The following is a 20343-nucleotide window of genomic DNA, read 5'->3' on the forward strand; positions in this document are numbered from 1 at the left end:
GTAGTGCACTATAGTGTTTATTGGATTGCCTAAATATATAAACTGGTTGTGAATAACTTATCATCTTACAAGGAACTCATGACTTGTATCTTCTATGCAATTCATAATACACCTAAGTCATGTACAATGCAAGTCATATATGATGAAATCTCAAATCAATATTAATGTATAGAAAGGATAACAAAGGGATAGTGAAGTTTAACTTTATTATATCATGTCTTGCTTTTAGAGGCTTAATCTCAATAATACTCTAACTCTTAAATTGCATATGTCAAATTCCGTTAAAGAAATTACTGTGACCACAAATTTTATGATTACAGGTTCTTAGGACACCCAATGGGACACATTGTTTCAAACCCATGAGATATCATGGAACCTATCTTAAGAATACATGTTATCATTTACCTTAATCAACAATGACCCAGTCCATAATGAATATATGACCACATCAAGGTCTCATCCATAGGTCAAAGTCATTAAAGACCTTAACACTAGTCGAATATCATCTCTAGGTTGAAAGCTCATGCAACATAGTAGCTTAGAAAAATCATGACTACCCGATAGTCAATGTCATGATTCATTATAGGTTTTGTCTTATGTGTAACCATACACATTAGTGCATTCATCATGACAAACTCATCTCAATAATTAAGGCAATTCATCCCTCCAATTAGGTAGTAGTGCATGATAGCCTTAAATAGATTGCTTAAGTCCACTAATTATCTATGAACAACTCATTAACTTGTAAGGAACATATGACTTGGATCTTTTGTGTGTCTCCTAATGCACTCAAGTCATGTAAATGTAAGTGATGCAATCTTGAATACTCATATAAATTATAATACAAAGTAGGATGGTAAAGTGAAACTCAAAACTCATATTATTACATCATGTCATGTTTTTAAGGGTTCTATCCCAACATTAGTAAGTATCATAAGCACTAATTCACATCATGAAGATTTCATTTTCTCTTTATCCATGTTTGTAGACTCCCTTCTTGATTAAGGCTTTCTTCGTTTACTATTTTCTTAACTTAATGATTTTTTTTTCTTGCAATTAGAGCAAGATCATCAGCTTTTTCACTTTCTTCATCTTAACTATTTCCAATTATAAAAGTTTGGAGGACAATGCTATTTTTTTTTCTTTTTTTCTACTTCTTAGTCTCTTCATTATGATTTTATGAGTCATGAGAAACTCGATAAGTTACTTAAGTGAAAGATTGGTGAGGTCTTTAACTTCTTGTATTGTAATGAGCCATTACTTAGGCAAAGATCCCAATTTTTTTATTACTTTCTCCACTTTGGTATGCACCTTTCCCAAAGCTTGAAGGCTATAGATGACGTCATGAGCCTAGTAAACATCTCAATAATCATTTCATTATATTTCACTTTAAACAATTCATAGCTATGCACTAAAATGTTTTTTTTTTTCTTTTCTCATAAGTGATTTTAAACAATCTCCATATTTCTTCAAGTGATTCACATTGACACACTATATATTATACTTATTTCCATGTATAACACAATAAAGACAATAAAAGACTTTGCATTTAATTGAGTTTTTTTTTTTTTTTTAACATGAAAACCATTTTGAATGACTTCTCATAAATCATAATCAATGGGTTTAAAAACCAAGTCATTTTGGTTTTCAATAATCATAATCATTGTTGGTGAAAAATAGAGGTCTATTAATGGCTACCTTTCCATAAGTGAAGAGTTTGATTGATTAGTCATTAGTCTGTTAGATAATTAAGTCCTAAAATCGAAGTGTGGTTTTCTTATATCAATTGTGAAAAGGAAAGGAAAGGTTTGTATTTATCATTTTATTCATCCTTCAAATGTCTTCTAAAGCAATCAAACTTCTTTTTGTGAGCAACGACTTCTATGTTGTGGCATTATCAATTCATTTAGGCTATGTTTGGTTTCCAGAAAGTAGAAAAGAAAAAAAATTCTAAAAAAAAAAATTCTCATATTTGGTTTCTCTATGGAAAATATGAAAAAATAAAATAAAATATAATTAAAATGAATTAAAGATTTATATATTTTTAAATTATTTATTTATTACATAAAAGAGAGAAAACAAATGTGAAATAAGTTTCCAAGTAGCATAATAAAAATAATTTATTAATTTTAAATCTAATTTTTATTTTTCCTACACATTTTATTTCTTTCTACTTTTCTTTTTTATTTTCTTTTTCTTATATTTTCCCTTAAATTTTTCTACAACCAAATACAACCTTACTTTTCTTTCTTACATTGGGAAAAGGTGGTTCCTCCAAAAGAAGAACCCCTAGAGACCCTCTTTTGTACATATTAATTCTAGGCTTTTACTTTGTACATATTAATTCTATTACATTACTAATAGACCTTGCTGGCCTTCTTCATCTTTAATAACCTCCCACCAAAAATCCCACTTGTCCCACTTTTTTATTCAATGTAAGTACTTTATGCACTTTATTATTTGCAAGTGTCAAATTATATAAATAAAATTTCATAAATTTAATAATTATCTTCTTTTTTCAGAAAATTAATATATATATATATATATATATATATATATATATATATATATATTGGTCATTTCATAAACAAAATTTATTTAAAAACAAAAACAAAAAAAAGTGGATGAATAAAAAATTTGAGTAGATAAATTTACCAATTTTCTAATTATAATATTTATAAAATAAAAAACTATTAAAACAAAAAAGGAAAAAAAAAATCATAATTTTGTTCTCAATAAAAAGGAATCTTCCACAAACATTCTCAAAGCATTTCTCAAAACCTTCCAACACGTTTCATGACATGGGAGGGTGTGAAACATGTTTTTGGAAACACTTTGAAAGGGTTGGAATGGAATTAATTGTTGCTTTTGGTTTTCTCCACAACCCACATCACTTTATGGTCCCTTTCATCTTTATCTTTGGGATGTGTTGATTGGTTGCAAGTCATTTTCATGCCTAGACTTGGCCTTGGTAATGCATGAATCTTAGCTACCATTCAATTCCTCCCCCCTTTTTTATACATCCCTGCCCCACCCTCCCTATGCCATTAATTTTATTTTATTATTTTGAGATTATTTTTTACCTACTTTTGAAGGCAACTATATATGAATTGAATAAGTTAAAATATAATGAAAGTACACAAAAAACCTAAGGCCGATTTGGTAACTATTTTAAAAAACGATTTTAAAATATAATTTTTTTAAATTGTTCTGTGATGTTTTATAAAACAAAATTCTGTTTGGAACCTATAATGTTTTTAATCGGTTTTTAATATTTTTTTTAATATGTTTTTAAAATAATTTTTATATCCAATGCTTTATTTTTTATCATTATATATGTTTGTATAATTATTTTTAAAATAACTCTCAAAAAACAAATGAAAATAATATAAAACAACTAAAAGATGTTTTTCGAAAATACTTTTAAGAACAAAAAATAAAAATAAAAACAGTTTTTAATTATTAAACATATTTTTTTATTTTAAAAAACATAAATTGTTCTCGCAAACAATTGTCAAACCCTAAGTTTTTTAAATAAATTTTTGTATTTTAAATGTTTATAAATATTTAAAAATAATTAATAAATAAAATTATTTTATTTTATATATCTTTGATGTAAAGTGGTATTATTGTTTAAAAATAAAATCCCATACCTACCCCAAATTTGACTTTCCCAATTGAAATCATTCATTCAACCAAAAAATTTAAGTATGTGATTGGAGCTATATTTTAAAGCAGATTTCAAAACAGTTGTTTGATATTTTATATTTTTAAAATAAAAGTCTAGTGGGAGAGTTTGAAAAATAATGTTTGAAAATGTTTCTTAAAAATAATTTTTTTTTATAGTATTTTATTTTCAATTATTTTTTATACTCGTATATTTATTTTTCTTTCAAGTAAATCTTCATAAACAAGTCTAAACCGTTAAAACTACTAAAATATATTCTTAACAAACACTTTAGCTTTGTTAGGTAACTTTAAAAAAAAAAAAAAGTTTTTAAGAACAGTTTTTGAAAACTATTTTTTAATGTTCTATAAAACAAAAGTTTGTCTAAAACCTGAAATATTTTTAACATATTTTTAACATATTTTTAATATTTTAAATATATTTTTTTAAAAATGATATCTAGTTTTTTATTTTTAATCATTATACATTATTTATATAATTATTTTTTAAAACAACACTTAAAAAACAGTTTTCTAGATGTCAAAACTCAAACGTGTTTTCAATTTTTTTGTTCGAAAAACAACAAAACAATTATCAAAAACTTGTTTTTGAAAAATCAAACATATTTTCATATTTTTTATTCCAAAAAAAAAAAATGACCGATTCTTGATGCCAATTACCAAACGCAACCTAAATCATCCTAACCACCCAAAGTAACATCTCAAAAACTTTTATTCAACACTATTTTAAGACCTGTTTGAAGGTTACCTTGGCTTTATTACAAAGGAGTGAGGTGACGTAATGAGAGGGCTAAAATTATTGGACTTTCTGCAAAGTCCAGAGGTTAAAATTAAAAAGAATCAGAAGGGGACATAACATTGCAGCCCCCCAAAAAAAAAAGAAAAAAAAAAAGGCCAAAATTTAAAAAATTAAAAATTAAAAAATTAAAAAAAACCAAATGCCAAACAGGCTCAAGAATATTGTGAAGCAGACGGGTTGGCTTTCTCTGCAACCCCCTCCTGGGCAAAGGAGTATACAAAATTCATATCCTCTGGGTCTTTTTTGCTCTCTTATTGGAAGCTACTGTTTGAGGGATGGAGCAAACTGCAGACTACCCAATGGGGCCAGGCACAACAAGACAACATAGGAGTCTTGTGAGAACCAACTCATTTGTTTCCTTAATTGCAGGCAAACACCCCCATCAAATTAATGGGTGATATGAACTTGCCTTTTTTTTGGACTCCCCCATTTGGTTTTTTTTCAAACAAATGACTCACACCATATATATATTTGATATCCAATAAGCTTTTCCCTTTTTTAGAGTCTCCCTTGGGCTTTAAGTTACCCAATGAGCTTTAACAATTACTTTTACTTTATTTTAATTTTTTTATCTTTAAATTGAGATATAAAACACATTTATTTTCTTCTTTTTTTAGTTCAAGTATATTAATTTGAATATACTTTAACCTTCTTTTGAGTTTTTTTTTTTTAATTATTATTATTATTTACTTTGATTAGAATTTTAAAAACTAAAGCTAATATTTTAAAGAAAGCATAAAGCAGAAATAATAATATTAATAATAATCTACAAGAAGTAATATTTTCCTTACTATCCTATTAAAACCCTATTTGTGTTAAATGCATTTTTACCTCTTCAATTTTTATTTTTTTTATTTTTCCTTGTTTTACACTTGCTACCTAACATTTGAAATCCGATGTCTTTCATAAACTTGTTAAAAACTTCAGCATTATTTGCAAATGCTCTATAAATTAAAAAATATATATATATAAATTTTAAATTAGCAATCTCGAAGTGAAATTTTTGCATTAGGACTTTGCTTCCCATCGAGACTCGAAGTCAATCTCGAGTTCTCATGCTTTAGGACTCTATTTCCTTATGCACCAAAACTTTACTTCCCATCAAGACTAGAAGTCTTTTGGGTCGGAGTATTTTCTCTCTTGCATTTTGAAATATTGTAACCACTAATTTTTATTTTAGATAAATATTTATATGATTATTCATAATTTTGACATACAATTATAAAAATGTGTTAATTTTAAACTTAAATAACATATGTTTTTCTTGATTTAAACTTATTTCTTCATTTAATTAATTACTCATTCACCTTTGCAAGGAAAATATTACTCTTTAACAAATTAAGGGGCAGTAATGGATTTTAAATATAAGAGTAGATAGTGTAAATGATGCAGAAGGATTTGGATAAAGTGTACTTAACCACTATTTTTTAAGCAAAAAACCTCTCATACCAAAATTACTAAACATAGGCATAAGCTCATTTCAGGCTTTAAAAAATGTCTTTTTTTATTTCCAAAAGTCAATCCAAACAGTCCTCTAAAAAATAAATAAATAAATATCATCCCAATTTGAAAAAGCAAGGAATAAGTTTTTCACTATTGTTTATCGTCATCCCACCATCCTTGTAGTGGTATTGAAAAGGGTAAAAAAAATCCTTAATTAAATTCTTTTGAGGCCTTCTTTCAAATACCTCAACCTACCATCTCCAAGTCAAAAATATTATGAACAAAATGAATACAATAGTAAAAAGTAAAGGGCCAAGTGGGGGTCTCTACTTAGAATATACAATTCAATGGACCTGGTTTTTTAATTATTGTTGAGGAATCCGCCCATGAATGTCAAATGCCCATCTTCCAATTCCTTTTTCCTAATTATTTTGTGGAAAAGACCCAAATTTCAAACATTATCTTTCCTATTTTTATTTTATTAAAAATCTTAACCAGGAAGGCAACAGGAATCTTCTGAGGTTGTCTAAGGGCCCATTGAAAGGGACATTTTGGAAGGGGGAAAAAAGGGAAAGTGTTTGCTTCCTTTCTTCTTCCTTTCCATCAAAGAATCCAACTTTTTCTTCCATGGACTGGAGGCCCAGAACCTTTTATCAGATTGTTGTTTGGGCCGGGCCATAAAGGCCTCATAGACAAGTATACAGAAGAAGTGATTCTCATTCGCACCAAAGAAAAGAGACACATTGAGAAACAAACCAAAATCAACTTTTTCTAATGGAGTATGTCGAAGGAGGAGAAGCAGGCTAGAGGAAATATAAAGGAACGGAAGAGAAAGAAGACCAGAACCTCCAGTTGCAAAATGGGCAATGGCCTTTATACATTGTTCTTCTTACAAAATACCAAAACAAAAGAGAAAAAAAAAAGGGAGAGAATCATTGATGCATTTGCTTTGGATATATGGAAAGAGAGCTCTCTTTTCAGGTTGACAAGCCCATGTTGTAATAAACAGAGAAGCCATTCAGTCATCAAGGATTATGGAGATGATGAAGAGGAGGACCATATACAATGGGCTCACATTTCAAACGCCTCCTCTTGGTCTCCCTCTTTTCTTCCACGCCCATGGTCATTTCAGCCTTCATCTTATAAAACCAAAGCTCCCTCCCCCTCTCTCAGAGAGTGATTCCAAGTGAGAAGTGGGGGAAGCAGCACACTTTAAGTAATGGAATGTGTGGAAAGCAGATAGGTGGTGGCATTAAATTTCTCTTAAGAAATTTACCCTTAGATTCGGTCTGGTCCTAGTCCTACCTCCCTTCCTAGAGCTGCATAACAGACTTGTCTTCTTTGCTGCAGAGATGAAACTGAGCAGTGTTTGGCAGTGAAAGGTGGGCTCAGGGAGGCTATACTCTGCTCTCTACACACCTTAGACAGGTTTTCCTCCTTTCACTTTTGCGTCGGAGAGAGTTCTGTGAATTGGGTGTTTGAGCAGGTAGTTAATGCAGATGCATCCCGGAGTAGGGTTTTGTGAGATTGACATGACATAGCCATAATCTTAAAGTGCACATCCCAGTTACCATAGAAAAAAGTATCCTGCAACATTCCCATTGGAGAGAAGGAAAGACGGAGTTATGGCTCTTGCAGTGCTGTCATACTGTATTTTTTTTGGGTATCTGATGGTGCTAATGTCTAACTTGAGATGGCAGATTGAAAAGAAGGAATAAATTTTAGACATTACTGGGGGGAGAAAATCTCCAACACAATTTCAGAAACTAGGCTAATTTCGTTAAGTTCAATAAACATTTTCCCGACCCTGCATTTTTGCCACTCCAAAACCTGATCCAATTCAGAAGGCATACTGCCCATTTGCAGGACACTTAAAGAGTCATTTCAAGAGAAGAAATTCACCATAATGAAACCTAAATAGGCATAGAACAAAAACTGAAAAGGAGGGACAATTCACAAAGTCTGTCTAAGGACATCTCCGCATTTATACAGCCAAGGTGCAGCCCCTGAGTTGGTTTTGGAAAGAGCAGGGACAGGAATTTTATAAGGGCAAAAGCAAAACAGGGCAGGGAATGAACTCAGCAAGCAGGTTTGCATCCACATGCTTGGAATGAATGGCTTCCATGCTTAAAACTACTAAATCCAAATTCAGGTCATCTGCAACTTCTCCAATAATGGCTGTTGGCTTGCTGCTCCCCTCTCCCAGTCGCTCTAGCACCCTGAATTCCTGGAATCCACCTATCATTTTTTTGTAGGAGTTAAAGAACAATCAGACAAGTGATAGAGAAACAGGTAAAAACCAGGGAAGAAGAGATTGAATTATCATAAACCATAACCGGAAAAACCCTACAAATGCCCATTTATCTTTATATGATATACACACAACTTTTTAGCACACCACAGGCATACAATACATACGATCAATACGTTGCGTGAAAACAACCATTAGCTAAGAAGGGCTACTTACAAGCCCAAAGAAGGAAGAAGGTGTTGCTTTTTTTTTTTTTACATAGAATCGGAATAATAAAGATACTTGAGCGCTAGAACTGATAATTTAGGGTTAAAGACCATTGAAGTATAACTATTATTCCTCTCACATGGTTATGAGTGCTGGATTCATGCAATTTTTGTTCATCAAAGATACTTTACATAAATGAATAATCTAAATTGATAAACTGACTAACAAATCATGGCAAATGCATCATACATGACATGCTAAATCTGGAACTTCAAAATCCTAACATGCAAATTCCGCTTTTCATTCTTCATTTAGTATCTGCACCTATTTTTGTGAAAAATGCCTATACATAAAGCACATCTGGAAGGCTTTGTGCCTTAAGTTCCTCAGTACAGGACCATAGTAGAAGCCTTGGCCCAAAGAATCTGCAAACACAACCCCCCCTCTCCAAAAGAAATCATCTTATCTACTGCCTCATTTCATCTATTATGTTTTTGGACACATAGGACTGCTCTACCCACAATGCATGGCCACATAGGATGGCCCTGCCAATATGACATGTGCCATATTCGTCTGTGCTACAATAAAAACATCCCCCATTTTATAAACATTTTTTTTTAAATCAATAACTGTTTATTAGCTCAATGAATAGAACACAAATGCCAGTTTGATTTCTTATATTATTAGTTTCAACGAAAAAAATTAAAAATAAAAATGAATTAATCCTATGCCCATTTGGATTCTTAAGAACCTTACATTGAAAATTTAATAATTTTAAAAAACTGGTTAATAAAATTAAAGTATTAAAAAAAATTAAATTTTTTAAGATAAAAGAAGATGAAAAACTATTTTTATTAGGATAAGATAAAGAAATTGCAAAAATAAGATAGGATAAATATGACAAAACTATAAACAAAGATAATTCATAAAAAAACGCAGTTCCCAAATGCGTTTTTAATATTTTTCATCTCAAAAAATATACATAAAACAGCTACAAGAATGAAAAATAAAATAAAGCTATTGAAAAGTTTAAAAATGCAGCCGTGATATTAAATAGAGACTGAAGATGTTGAAAAAGCAATCATTGAAATGCAGTACCCAGATGCATTTTTCAAATTTTTTTCATTTCATATATATGGGTAAAAATGTATTTTTATTGTACAGAAAAAAAAAAAAAAAAAGAGGCTGGCTCCACAAAAAATGTAGTAGAGGGCCCCTTTGAGGCATTTTTGGACTAAAGCTCGTACTAATGTGTCCTTTTAGTGCATGGCATAATGCAAACTATACAAACCTTCTGACAGATGCCAGCGGATGCTAGAGAGTTGGGTGTCATGCTCCGGGATAGACTCTTTCTGCTTTTCATCAATCACTGCAAAGAACATAAAGTTCTATATTCCTTCAATTCTTGCACTAAAAAGAGTCTGTAACAGGGAAGAAAACGGTGCCTCTACTGCTTAGGTTCCAATGCTAGCATCTATGTTGTATGAATAATGGTGGCACACATACCGACAACTGTGATGTCAGCCCCGTACTTCTTTGCTAAAGCAGCAGTTGTAGCTGCAGCCTGTTATAAAATTAGAATCAAGAATGAGCAAATGGCTAAAGAAATACAAACTGAGTCAAGATATCCACCCTCCAAGGAGCTTAAAGCAGTTAGAAAAAGTACTGTTTTACTATAATCCATAGTTTCAGAACTTTGCTCTCCTATTTTCATTACAAGGGCACTAAGATATAATTAGTTCTCTAAGTAAACATGTTATGTGGGTATAAGGTTTAATGCTAACATTTAATGCAAGAACACAATTATAGAGAACCATTCTTACATCTATGGATGAGAGAGAACCATTCTATTAATACCATACAAAGTACTATAGAGGAAATCCTCACTCTGAGGAGTCATTGTTCCTTAATGCTCAGTATAGACTTTACATGCCTGTCTCCATCTCAAAACTTTTTCTTTTGTGATTTAAAATATTTATAGAGATATTCCTAATAACTTTCTTTTATTCTATAAGAAAACCTATTTCCAGAAGAAATTGTCAATATATAAAATATTTTATAATATGTTCTTTTATCAAAAAGAATATATACCAAAAAGGAATTCAAGACACTTTCCAACAATAGATTTGCTGCAGCATAAACTATTTGGTTCAGAATGAGACATGAATGATACAGGTTAAATACAAGAGAATAGGCTCATACAAAACCCACATAAAGGATCTCTTAGGTAAGAATTAAACCTGACAACTCAGGACTCCACACCAGATACAATGACTACAACTTCCCAAACCTGTGCCCAGAATCCATAATTCCCAAGATCAGTTTGCATTACTGTATCATACATGGTTAAACATCGCCATTGGGGTACACTACCTCTTATCCTAAGGATTACGGAGATAAAGAATAAAGCACCAAAATCTGGATGATAAATATCATAATTACATAGATATCAGTATGGCTAATAAAATCAATACAGAACCACCCTGATGACCTGTATTGATATGCGCCAGAAAATCAACACCAAACCTTTCTAAATCCTGAAGAATCAATGGACCATAATGCAAAGATAGAAATTCCCCCAAGGTCAAATAGCTCACATGGGCAAAATGATGCTTTGATCAAGTTACAAAAAAATCTAGCAAAAATTTAACAGGTTTAAAGAAAGGTCACCTGTCTTGTCCCCTCAGAAAGATATGGATTCCGGTCTGTGACTGGCAGAAGCAGGTGCTTGAAACTAGAGAAGGCCTCTGCAGCTAAATTGACTTCAGAGTCTTGCGGTTTAGACTTAGCTGGACAATTGAAGCAAACACATTTAGTCACAAACCATTTTTCTTTTATGGGTAAAAGCAATTGTATCAAGAGTGCCTAGAGAAGAGCACCCGGAAGTAGACATGGTGAGTACAACATTTAGTCACAAACCATAGTGAAATGAAAACAGACTGAAAACTTCTAGTCCTCAACAAATCAAAAAATAGTTTGAAATGATAATAATAAGGACGAACAAATAGTGTGCATAAGTAAAACAACAAAGTACACAAATAATATCAAGCAACATAAACAAAGGAAAAAAAAATTGTTTAAAAATTTTAAATAATAAAGAGTTAGCGTAAGATTAATAAGGGTAGCTAGCGGGAAATGTTGTTGGGCCCTTCGTGAAGAAGGTGTTCAAATTGTAACTTATTAGTCATTAGGGATGCATGGACTTTATACACTATTAATGATTATGACACTGTCTGGATGCTTTACCCATTCTTCTACATACTGTACAACTAATGACATCACTGGTGATTTTTCTTGGCAGTTCAACCACATACTTCCTCAAAGTTCGAGGCATTTGGATAACCCAGTTCCCACATGCAAAGCCAAACATTTAAGGTAGTTATAGTAACAAATTAACCCACAGACAAACTTCTTAGAAATGAATGGAAGAATGGAAACACATAAGTTATGTTTGGTTCCCAGAAAATTTGAGAGAAAATGCAAAGGAAAGAAAATAACAAAGAAAAGCAAAAGAAAAATAAAAGTGAAGGAAAACAAAAATAGATTTAAAGTCTATAAATTAATTTTATTTATTTATTTAGTTTTACAAGTAATCAAGCCAATAAATTGTTTTGATATGGTACTTCAAATTCATTTCACCTATTTTATTTCTATATAAATGTTAAATAATTTGAATAAATTTCTAACTAATTTTAGTTATAATTGATTTTCTTTCATATTTTTCATAATAAAACTAAATATGATAAGACAACTTTCTTTTACATTTTTTTTCTTTCTGGGTACTTTCATGGAACCAAACATAGCCATAAAGATTTTCTTTAATCATTTTTTTGTTTAGAATAATTTTGAACCCGGTGTTCCAGGTAAAAGAAAAGAAATGCATAAAACTAACCAAAAATTTCCAATTTCCAATTGAGAGACAGCATACTCTCCATTGAAATAGTTTCAGGGCTGTTGACAAAAATGTTAAATATCTTATATTGGTCACAATCAACTTTAAGCTTAATTTTCCTTGGTTTCTCATATGACCAGAAAGATATGCAAATTTCCTACTGCTACTAGGAACAGAATTCAGAAATGCAATTGAGAGTTTTTCCTGGATGATCCTACGGTTCATTTCTCACTTCCCCATCCTTATTTAGGCTAACATGTTCCTACCTCCATAATAAAGCCAATACCCATTCCATAATCCTTGATTGCACATGCATCCATATTACTGTCCCTAAGATTTCGATTTCATAGAAGAATTTCAACTTAACCGCTGGACTATGTTGACTACAAACTTTCCAACGAATTCAAACCTAATAATCCTGAAGTAACCCCATCTAAGTTCTCCATTTGCCCACACTCAGGAACTGCAATTTTCCAAACTTTGAAATCACAGATTCTCTCATAAAAACCCTGAACTGTCAGTCGAAATCTATACTTTCCTTCAATCCTCAAAACTCTCCAAATAAATAAATAAAAACACGAACCTATCCTGCTTCATTCGCGGAAATAGATACCATTACAAGAACCCAAACGCAGTAGCAAAAAAAACACAGAAATCCACTCAAAATCGAGTAATTTCACGGGGATAAATAAGCCAATTACCTCTGTGGCCGAGTTTGAGGAGTCCGGGAAAAATAGATAGCTTGCTAGTTTTGGAGCAGAGAGGAGAAGAAGATGAAGAGAGAGGTAGCGAAAAGATAGAAGGAGAAGATGAGGAGGAGGAAGAAGAAGAAGAAGGGAGAATGGAGATTTTGGGAGGACGGGTAAGCAGATGGTGAGCGAAGGCCATCGGAGTTAGATTGTAGTGAGATTGGGGGAAATGGAGAAGGCACGAGAAGGCAAGTGAAGCGAAGTGAGAGATAGAAATAATAATAATAATAATAATAATAATAATTGTTTGGGCGCGACGTGTGTAAAGCGCTGTTGCTATTTATTCGACGCCTGGGCCCACCTGCTGCCACGCTCTGTTGCCTTGATTATTATTCATCGGGTTGGGCTCAAAATCTCGAAGATGGCGTTGGATTTTATTTACGATATCCTAAATATGAAATTTATATAATTTATCAATTATTATAATTATGATAACGGTTATATCGGATACTTCCTATCCACGAAATCAACAAATATTTTTTAATATTTGATCGATATTATCGATATTTTATCGATTTTTATATTTTCTTCAAACTTATTTTTTTATTTAAGTTCTTTTATATAATAATTAAACAATTTTAAAATAAATAAATTTTAACTAATTTGAATTATATTTCATGCTTTTATTAAAAAAATAAAAATAAAAATAAATTATGGTATATTCCTTGAAAAGAAATCCTTATGCTCCTGCCATGTTCCAGTTAGAAAGTATCAAAGACTAAAAATATTAAAAGAAAAATGACTATCATGTTTTAGTTTTCTATAGAAATTTATAAAAATATAAAATATGATTAAAATTAATTGAAGGTTTATATATTTTAAATTAATTTTTTGTACAATGATCAAAATAAATGAAATGAGTTTAAAATTATATAAAAATATAATTTAAATCTATTTTTATTTTTTCTTTACTTTATTCATTTATTTATTTCTCATATATTTTTGTTAAACTTTTAATATGAAAATTGTTAAAGCTCATAATATAAGTTATGGATCCAAATCTTAAAAGCTTTTAGGCACATTAATCATGCACTCTAATAAGAGAAAACATTTTATTATATGAAAAAAATATTTTAAATGGTAAAAAATACATACAACTTTTGAGTCATTTGTTTATATTTATTATGAACCATAAGTCCGTTTACTTCACTAAGTGTTTCTTTCACTTTTTTCTCACATTATACCTTATTGCTTCATCGTTGTCTCTTACTCTTTTTCACATCTCTATTTTATTTCTCTTATAAGTTACTTTTATTAGGTACTATATTTATAAAAATATTTTCACCAACATACTTTATTCCTAATTACAATCACATATTATAAACGTATGAAATATTCTATATATATTGTTTTTACAAAAATAAACATATTCCAAAATAGGAATTTGAAATACCTCCCCAACAATCTTTATCTTGAATTAAATTTCATGAACTCAATATTCGATCTCTCCATAATCTGCATTTCCTTGTAAGTGTCGCTCACCTGGTATGCCACTATTTCATTTCATGCACCATGTTATGGTCACCACAATCTTCTTGTTTGACTCTACTTCAACTAATTTTTTTTTATATTCTAATCGTTTTGCTCCTTTTGAAATCTTAAATAAGATTATCGGGAACATCCTCAACCAAAATTATTCTAGGTATCTTCAATCAAGACTGAGTCAAATATTTTTTCAATCAAGGCTTTGATATTAGTAATTAAACCGTTGATTTTCCTAAAAATTTAAACATGTAAAATTTGGTTCGGGAATGTATAATCATGCTCTATAACAAAAGTCTCCGTCCAACCTCATTTCTTGATTTCACTCAACTAAAAAACTCTCTATAAACATAAATTAAATTATTAAAGTAATTAAAATAATATTTTTTTTACCAATAAATTGAAAAAACCTTCAATTAATTGCTACCAATTATTTCTTCTCATCTTTCCCAACACAAAGCTTTTAGCATATAGTTTTTCCCAAGACAAAGATTTTCATATCTACCTTCGTATTTTTAGGAGATCCAGTTTGGGTGTAGGAATCATTTCCTCTCCTCTATGGATGATCGCTATCACTCAAAATTCATTTAGAAACAAAAAATATTTGAGCCCAATTTAATGGGAGTCATAATGAAGCTCAGATCGGGTGCGAGCGAGTTAAGCAAAAACGAAATTTGAGGTATCGGGTATCCGCTATCGAAATGGAAGGCAGCGACGAAGACGAACCGGCCGGTGCATCGTCGCAGTCTGATCAGCATATGACGACGACATCTCGGCACCATTTCGGGAACGCAAGGGATTCCAGCGATGCATTCTCCATCACCATCATCGAGGTGCTCCTTAGCTCACAATTCAAACATTTACTGCTAATTTTTGCTTAAACCCTAATTTTGAAGCCTAAAATTTGTACTCTTTCTGCGTTATGACGAGACTCGACAGAGTATGAAAGAAGACTATGGGCTCTTCGTATGGCCTTGCAGTGTTGTTCTGGCAGAGTATGTTTGGCAACAGAGATCGCGCTTTTTAGGAGCCAGTGTGGTTGAGGTTTGAACTCCGTTTTTCAATGAATTAATTTTTGTGTGTTGGTTCTGGTTCATTCATTCTAATGAGACTTGATTGTCATTACTATTTTGATTTTTGTAATTTGAGTAATTTTAGATGTTCAATTACAATCAAAAGTTGGATGTAATGCTGTCTTCATGCATTTTATGAATAGCTGTTTTCAGGAGAATTTCATGTTTTTGATTATAGAATATAATTTGTAGCTTGGTGCCGGGACTTCTTTGCCGGGGTTGGTTGCGGCAAAACTGGGTTCAGATGTCACACTTACCGATAATGCTGTCAGATTAGAGGTATTAGATAATAATAATGCTTTGATTTAACTGGAATTCAGATTATTGCTTGACCTTTGGATCAGTTCAATGCGGGGATTCCAGTATGGCGGTACTTTGCTTTACACTAGGTTGAAAAGTTGTTATTTTGGGATTTCAGTAATTGGCGACATCTCTTGTTTATATGAATGTTTTGATGATTATGGTGATTGCTTCCAATATGACTGTTTGATGAAAGGTCTCTTGGCCAAGCCTAAGAATAGGGCTGCCATTAATTAAACTGTGAAGCTTGTTGCTTTTTGCCCTTTTTAACATTTCTGCTAGTGATTTCTTACAGCTCCATCATCTTTGATTTACAGGTGTTGGATAACATGAGAAGGGTTTGTGATCTAAATGAACTGAAGTGTGAGGTAAAAATCCGTTCTCATTATCGTCACATTTACACTCCCTGCCTGTTCACATGATGCATTTATTTGGAAGAGGGCATCCAACCTTTTATTTCATTGGTTGTTCAAAAGAAAACGGTCAATCATAATTGTTCATTTGGTACAGATCCTTGGCTTGGGCCTATATGGTGCTTGACAAGGCATGCCCTATTCCTCATTTGCACATCATCTACAAGCATGACGTTGAAATAATGTTTCACCTTCATTCCCAAGTTGCACCTTAAGTTGTTTTTTCGGTGGATTACTACTATCTTGTAGGTACTAGGACTTACATGGGGAATGTGGGATGCAGCTGTATTCAATTTAAAGCCAAAAATTATTCTCGGAGCTGATGTATTCTATGACACAAATGGTAGGATTTGCTGTACTTGTCTGTTTCTCTCTATCAATAAACTAAGGTATAATGTTGACACATGTTCTGGTGGTTAGCCTTTGATGATCTTTTTGCGACTGTGACATTCCTTCTTCAAAATACTCTGGGATCAGTCTTTATAACAACCTATCACAATCGAAGGTAACGTCTCACCTGCTTTGGATCAGGATGCATTTTATCCCAAAGCTTTGCATTTGTGCCATGCGTGTTTCCCTAACAATATTATTTCATTTTCTGTATTATCTTTTGCTTTTACTTTTTATCTTGTGCAGTGGGCATCATCTTATTGAGTTCTTGATGGTGAAATGGGGATTGAAGTGTGTGAAGCTTCTTGATGGCTTTTCTTTCATGCCATCTGACAAGGCATCTGGGCTGAGTGGTAGTATTCAATTGGCTGAGATTGTACTAAATTGTGAACCAGTGAAGTAAATACTGGTGATATCAGTTGTAGGTAGGTTTGAGTTTTATAGCCAGTCTGGCTTACCTTCTCGCTTTTCATGCTTTCTTCCTTAATGGCAAGAAGACTGTTTACTCCAGTTCATTTATATGAGTATAATGTTTATGGACTTCTTTTGGTCATATTAGTTTGAGAGAGGCAATAATTTTCCCAACACAGTGGCTTGTGGAGGGACATTGAAATTCAGCAATTATAGAGTTAATATTATTCCAATTATGTTAGTGCTTTTAAAGAACTTACCTTGAAGTTGGGAGATAACATGCCCATAGAATTATTACATTACTGCTTTATGGATCTTTATATTGATACTCTTGTTTTATTAAACCGGTTGAATTGTTGTTAGTCTTTGTCTAACTTAATGAACTTTATTAATGAGATGGGAAAATTTTGGTTGCTTGGAATGGTATTTTCTATTATCTAAGTGGAACATTTAAATGGATGGGTCAGCTCCCTTCTGTATCTGTCAAGATTTGAGTTGAACTTGGTTAACCACAGAGATTCGTCTTGCTTTCTATGTTTCAACTATAGCTTTAAGAGCATCACTATACACTAGTGACTGATCAAGCTCCTAAGCTGACATAAGTTTCTGGCACTTCTTCTGTATTGAGTGTAACTACCAAATTCTCTGAGGTGGGAATTCTGTTGGCTCTTGAACCTAGCTGTTCTACTTTCAGTGGCAGGGACAACAGTGTCAGCCTAATCAGGTTTTGTCAATTCCATTAACAGAGGCCAGCTCCCTATCCATCCACCTGGCTCAATTTGCTCATAAAAGATCAGTATGTAGCATATCCTGCAATTTAAAAGTAAAAAACTAGAACTATTGTATATTGTAATATTTCAATTCTGTTGCAACAAGATAATTATCAACTTTGCTGATCTGAAATCAAAACAGACGTTCCCATACTTATTTTTACCATAGCAGAAGAAGAACAACCCATTTGATGGATTGTCCAGCTAACATAGCTTATAACCGACTAAGCTTTAAATGGAGTTGTGTGTCCCTTAATTTACCACCCTGCAGTCCTTCCTGATCTCTTGTCCACCAGTAATGCTGCTCATCTTGATGATAGAGTTAACAAATGCCTTTGAGAAAGTTTCTTTTGAGGTTGCAAACTTAGAAACCAAATTTTTGGTCTTTGGAAAAGTGAGCAAAGCTTCATCAGAGGAAAACAGGCTTCTCCCCTGGAGAATTAGCTTGTAGTAAGTGTTGTCAAAAGTTGTTGGAGAAGGGTCCATGGTGGCTCCAGCATTCTTGACACTATTCTTCTTTGGACAAACACTCCTTAAGCTCGCTGCAAAGGATGGATGCATCGTAGGGTCGATGTCATGTGTGGCATTGAAGTTGTGAATCCTGCTCTGGAAGGATGAACAGTGGGCAAATCCGAGAGTATGCCCTCCTACAGATGGGTGAAGGCTACCATTGTCATTTTTGTGATGTAAGTAGGAGAAAATGACACAACAAGGCCAGATGAGCGGTTGCTTATTTACCTGAAAGAGCCACTAGGTCATCCAGGGATAGACCTCTTTGAGAGAAGCTTTGTTTTAGTTGAGATATGTTGAAGGTTGGAGATGGCAGCTGACTGGTTTCACTAGCTCTTGATATTCTTCCATCTTTTCTTCCTTTGGGAACTTCCCAAGTTGGACCTCCTACCTGTAGGATGCATTAAATATCCTCAGATAGCTCAAGTAGATCATGTTAAGAGTTTACTTTCCCTCATTATTATTGGTCGTTTTAGTTGTAAAAACAGTCGGTGTTCCTTGGTATTGTATGGGGTCAAAAAATTTTTTGTGGTTGCATGGGAGCAAGATTTTAGTTATTTCTACTTTCCCAAAATTTTACTTGTATTACTTGTTAGTATATTACTTACTAGCACAACTGCATCCCTTGCAGCTAGAGCCAAAATATCAGCACAGGAGACCACTCCAGGGCACAATGCTTCTACTGCTTTCTTTGCGTTGTCAATGACAAAAAATGCATGCAAAGAACCATTTGCTGGCCCGTCTTTTTCTGCAGTGTTTTTGTTTACCGAATTCAACAAGACAGAAGCATCACAGCCCTGCGAAATTAAGGGAAATAAGCAGGTCAAAACAGTTTGAAGGAAATGACCACAAAATCACTCTGATGTAGAAACTGCTATTTTGTGCATACCCTTATGAAGCAGTCATGGAAATGCATTCGGAGCAGCGCAGGAGCGACTTTTTTGTCCGCCATCACTGCCTGCCTGACAGCATTTGTGACGGTTGACTCAACATCTGGGCATGTCTTGTCGTAGTAGTTCGAACTCAGTGCATTTCCTAGTGGAGATGCCAAAAAAATGAGAAGTGAGCTCAACAATGCAGCAATGGCAGCCATGGTAAGCCCTTTCTTAGCTCTCTTTGTATTGAATCTAAACAAAGATATGAAGGGTATTTATACAGGAGGAAAGGCATCCTGCAGGGGTCATGATGATGGTTATAATAGTGAATTTGGTAAGGAGGAATTTCGATAATGTAGTGTTGTTTAAGCATCCTTGCTTCAAGTCAATCCATGTCACATCTCCCTTTTTGTCCTTCAAGCCTTGGCCATGATTTTCATGATGGATTCGAGTGCTAAATGCATTGCACTACCCTCAGTAACTATTAGAATATGAAAGGCATTTTCACCTTGCATGATTCTGTCTGGGAATTTTCTTCTCTTGAATTAAAGTTGTTCATAATCAAGTGACCCTTTGTACCAATTGACCCCCAGGTGATGATGGCAAACTCAATGAATAAGTTATTTCCATGTTTAGGCATTGAAAGTGGTCCTGCCAATAGTTGTATTAGTATTATCTCATTTGCTATTAAGGTCATGTTTGAAACGCTAGAAGATAGAATGCGAATGAGAAATTACTCAGATTCCTTTTCATTAATGAGTAATTTTCTTTCATTAATGAGTTTGGATCATAATTATATCTTATTTTTATTAAGATTTTGATTCTTTTTTTAGGGTTATTTTCACTCACCTCTACTTAGGATTTGGCTAAAATCAATGAACTCTTATTGATTTGAAATTTCAATCAAATACCTTTTTGATTTTGAGTCGAGAGATGAGGTAAGTCAAAACAATAATTGAAAAGGAGATGAGAGGTGTTGACTAGGGGAACCACTAGTGGCCCGGGGCACATGGCCCCCTCAATTTCCCCCCAATCTCATGCATATATTTAATTTTGAATTTTAAAATTTTAATTTAACTTTTATCATGGAT

The 20343-nt window shown here is 32.7% G+C and overlaps 3 protein-coding genes across 5 annotated transcripts; 1 reads left to right on the forward strand and 2 right to left on the reverse strand.

The window, feature by feature from the left end:
- Positions 1–7630: 7630 nt before the first annotated feature.
- Positions 7631–13237, reverse strand: LOC117912044. Its single transcript, XM_034826470.1, has 5 exons — positions 12981–13237; positions 11058–11176; positions 9894–9951; positions 9679–9756; positions 7631–8167 (listed from the first exon to the last, which is right to left on the reverse strand). Exons 1-5 carry the CDS (start codon positions 13165–13167, stop codon positions 7971–7973), a joined length of 639 nt encoding a protein of 212 aa, XP_034682361.1. The 5' UTR covers positions 13168–13237; the 3' UTR covers positions 7631–7970.
- Positions 13238–14959: 1722 nt separating this feature from the next.
- On the forward strand, positions 14960–19891 carry LOC117913439 (methyltransferase-like protein 23). 3 transcript variants are annotated; one of them, XM_034828418.1, is made up of 8 exons: positions 14961–15343; positions 15450–15554; positions 15776–15862; positions 16201–16251; positions 16546–16639; positions 16717–16801; positions 16933–17111; positions 19009–19891. In XM_034828418.1, the coding sequence occupies exons 1-7, from the start codon at positions 15212–15214 to the stop codon at positions 17087–17089; spliced, it is 711 nt and encodes a 236-aa protein (XP_034684309.1). In that variant the 5' UTR covers positions 14961–15211; the 3' UTR covers positions 17090–17111; positions 19009–19891. The 3 variants fall into 3 exon arrangements, with proteins under 3 accessions (XP_034684310.1, XP_034684309.1, XP_034684307.1); XM_034828416.1 differs by lacking the exon at positions 19009–19891 and having other exon boundaries at positions 14962–15343; positions 16933–17333; XM_034828419.1 differs by lacking the exons at positions 15776–15862; positions 19009–19891 and having other exon boundaries at positions 14960–15343; positions 16933–17333.
- On the reverse strand, positions 17914–19508 carry LOC117913438 (peroxidase 64-like). Its single transcript, XM_034828415.1, has 4 exons — positions 19267–19508; positions 18986–19174; positions 18606–18768; positions 17914–18514 (listed from the first exon to the last, which is right to left on the reverse strand). Exons 1-4 carry the CDS (start codon positions 19468–19470, stop codon positions 18120–18122), a joined length of 951 nt encoding a protein of 316 aa, XP_034684306.1. The 5' UTR covers positions 19471–19508; the 3' UTR covers positions 17914–18119.
- Positions 19892–20343: the final 452 nt, after the last annotated feature.

The sequence above is a fragment of the Vitis riparia genome, chromosome 4 (assembly GCF_004353265.1).
Source record: "Vitis riparia cultivar Riparia Gloire de Montpellier isolate 1030 chromosome 4, EGFV_Vit.rip_1.0, whole genome shotgun sequence".
NCBI classification, from domain to species: domain Eukaryota; kingdom Viridiplantae; phylum Streptophyta; class Magnoliopsida; order Vitales; family Vitaceae; genus Vitis; species Vitis riparia.

Excerpts from the sequence above, each read along its gene's own strand:
- LOC117912044 (XM_034826470.1), bottom strand. The coding sequence starts at position 13,167 with ATGGCCTTCGCTCACCATCTGCTTACCCGTCCTCCCAAAATCTCCATT. Across the intron at positions 11,177-12,980 it reads CCTCAAACTCGGCCACAGAG|CTAAGTCTAAACCGCAAGAC; the intron begins GTAATTGGCTTA and ends TCAATTGTCCAG. Across the intron at positions 8,168-9,678 it reads CCGCTGGCATCTGTCAGAAG|GTGGATTCCAGGAATTCAGG; the intron begins GTTTGTATAGTT and ends AAAAAATGATAG.
- LOC117913439 (XM_034828418.1), top strand. The coding sequence starts at position 15,212 with ATGGAAGGCAGCGACGAAGACGAACCGGCCGGTGCATCGTCGCAGTCT. Across the intron at positions 15,863-16,200 it reads ATAATGCTGTCAGATTAGAG|GTGTTGGATAACATGAGAAG; the intron begins GTATTAGATAAT and ends TTTGATTTACAG. Across the intron at positions 16,252-16,545 it reads TAAATGAACTGAAGTGTGAG|GTACTAGGACTTACATGGGG; the intron begins GTAAAAATCCGT and ends ACTATCTTGTAG.
- LOC117913438 (XM_034828415.1), bottom strand. The coding sequence starts at position 19,470 with ATGGCTGCCATTGCTGCATTGTTGAGCTCACTTCTCATTTTTTTGGCA. Across the intron at positions 19,175-19,266 it reads TCCATGACTGCTTCATAAGG|GGCTGTGATGCTTCTGTCTT; the intron begins GTATGCACAAAA and ends TTAATTTCGCAG. Across the intron at positions 18,769-18,985 it reads CAAGGGATGCAGTTGTGCTA|GTAGGAGGTCCAACTTGGGA; the intron begins GTAAGTAATATA and ends TGCATCCTACAG.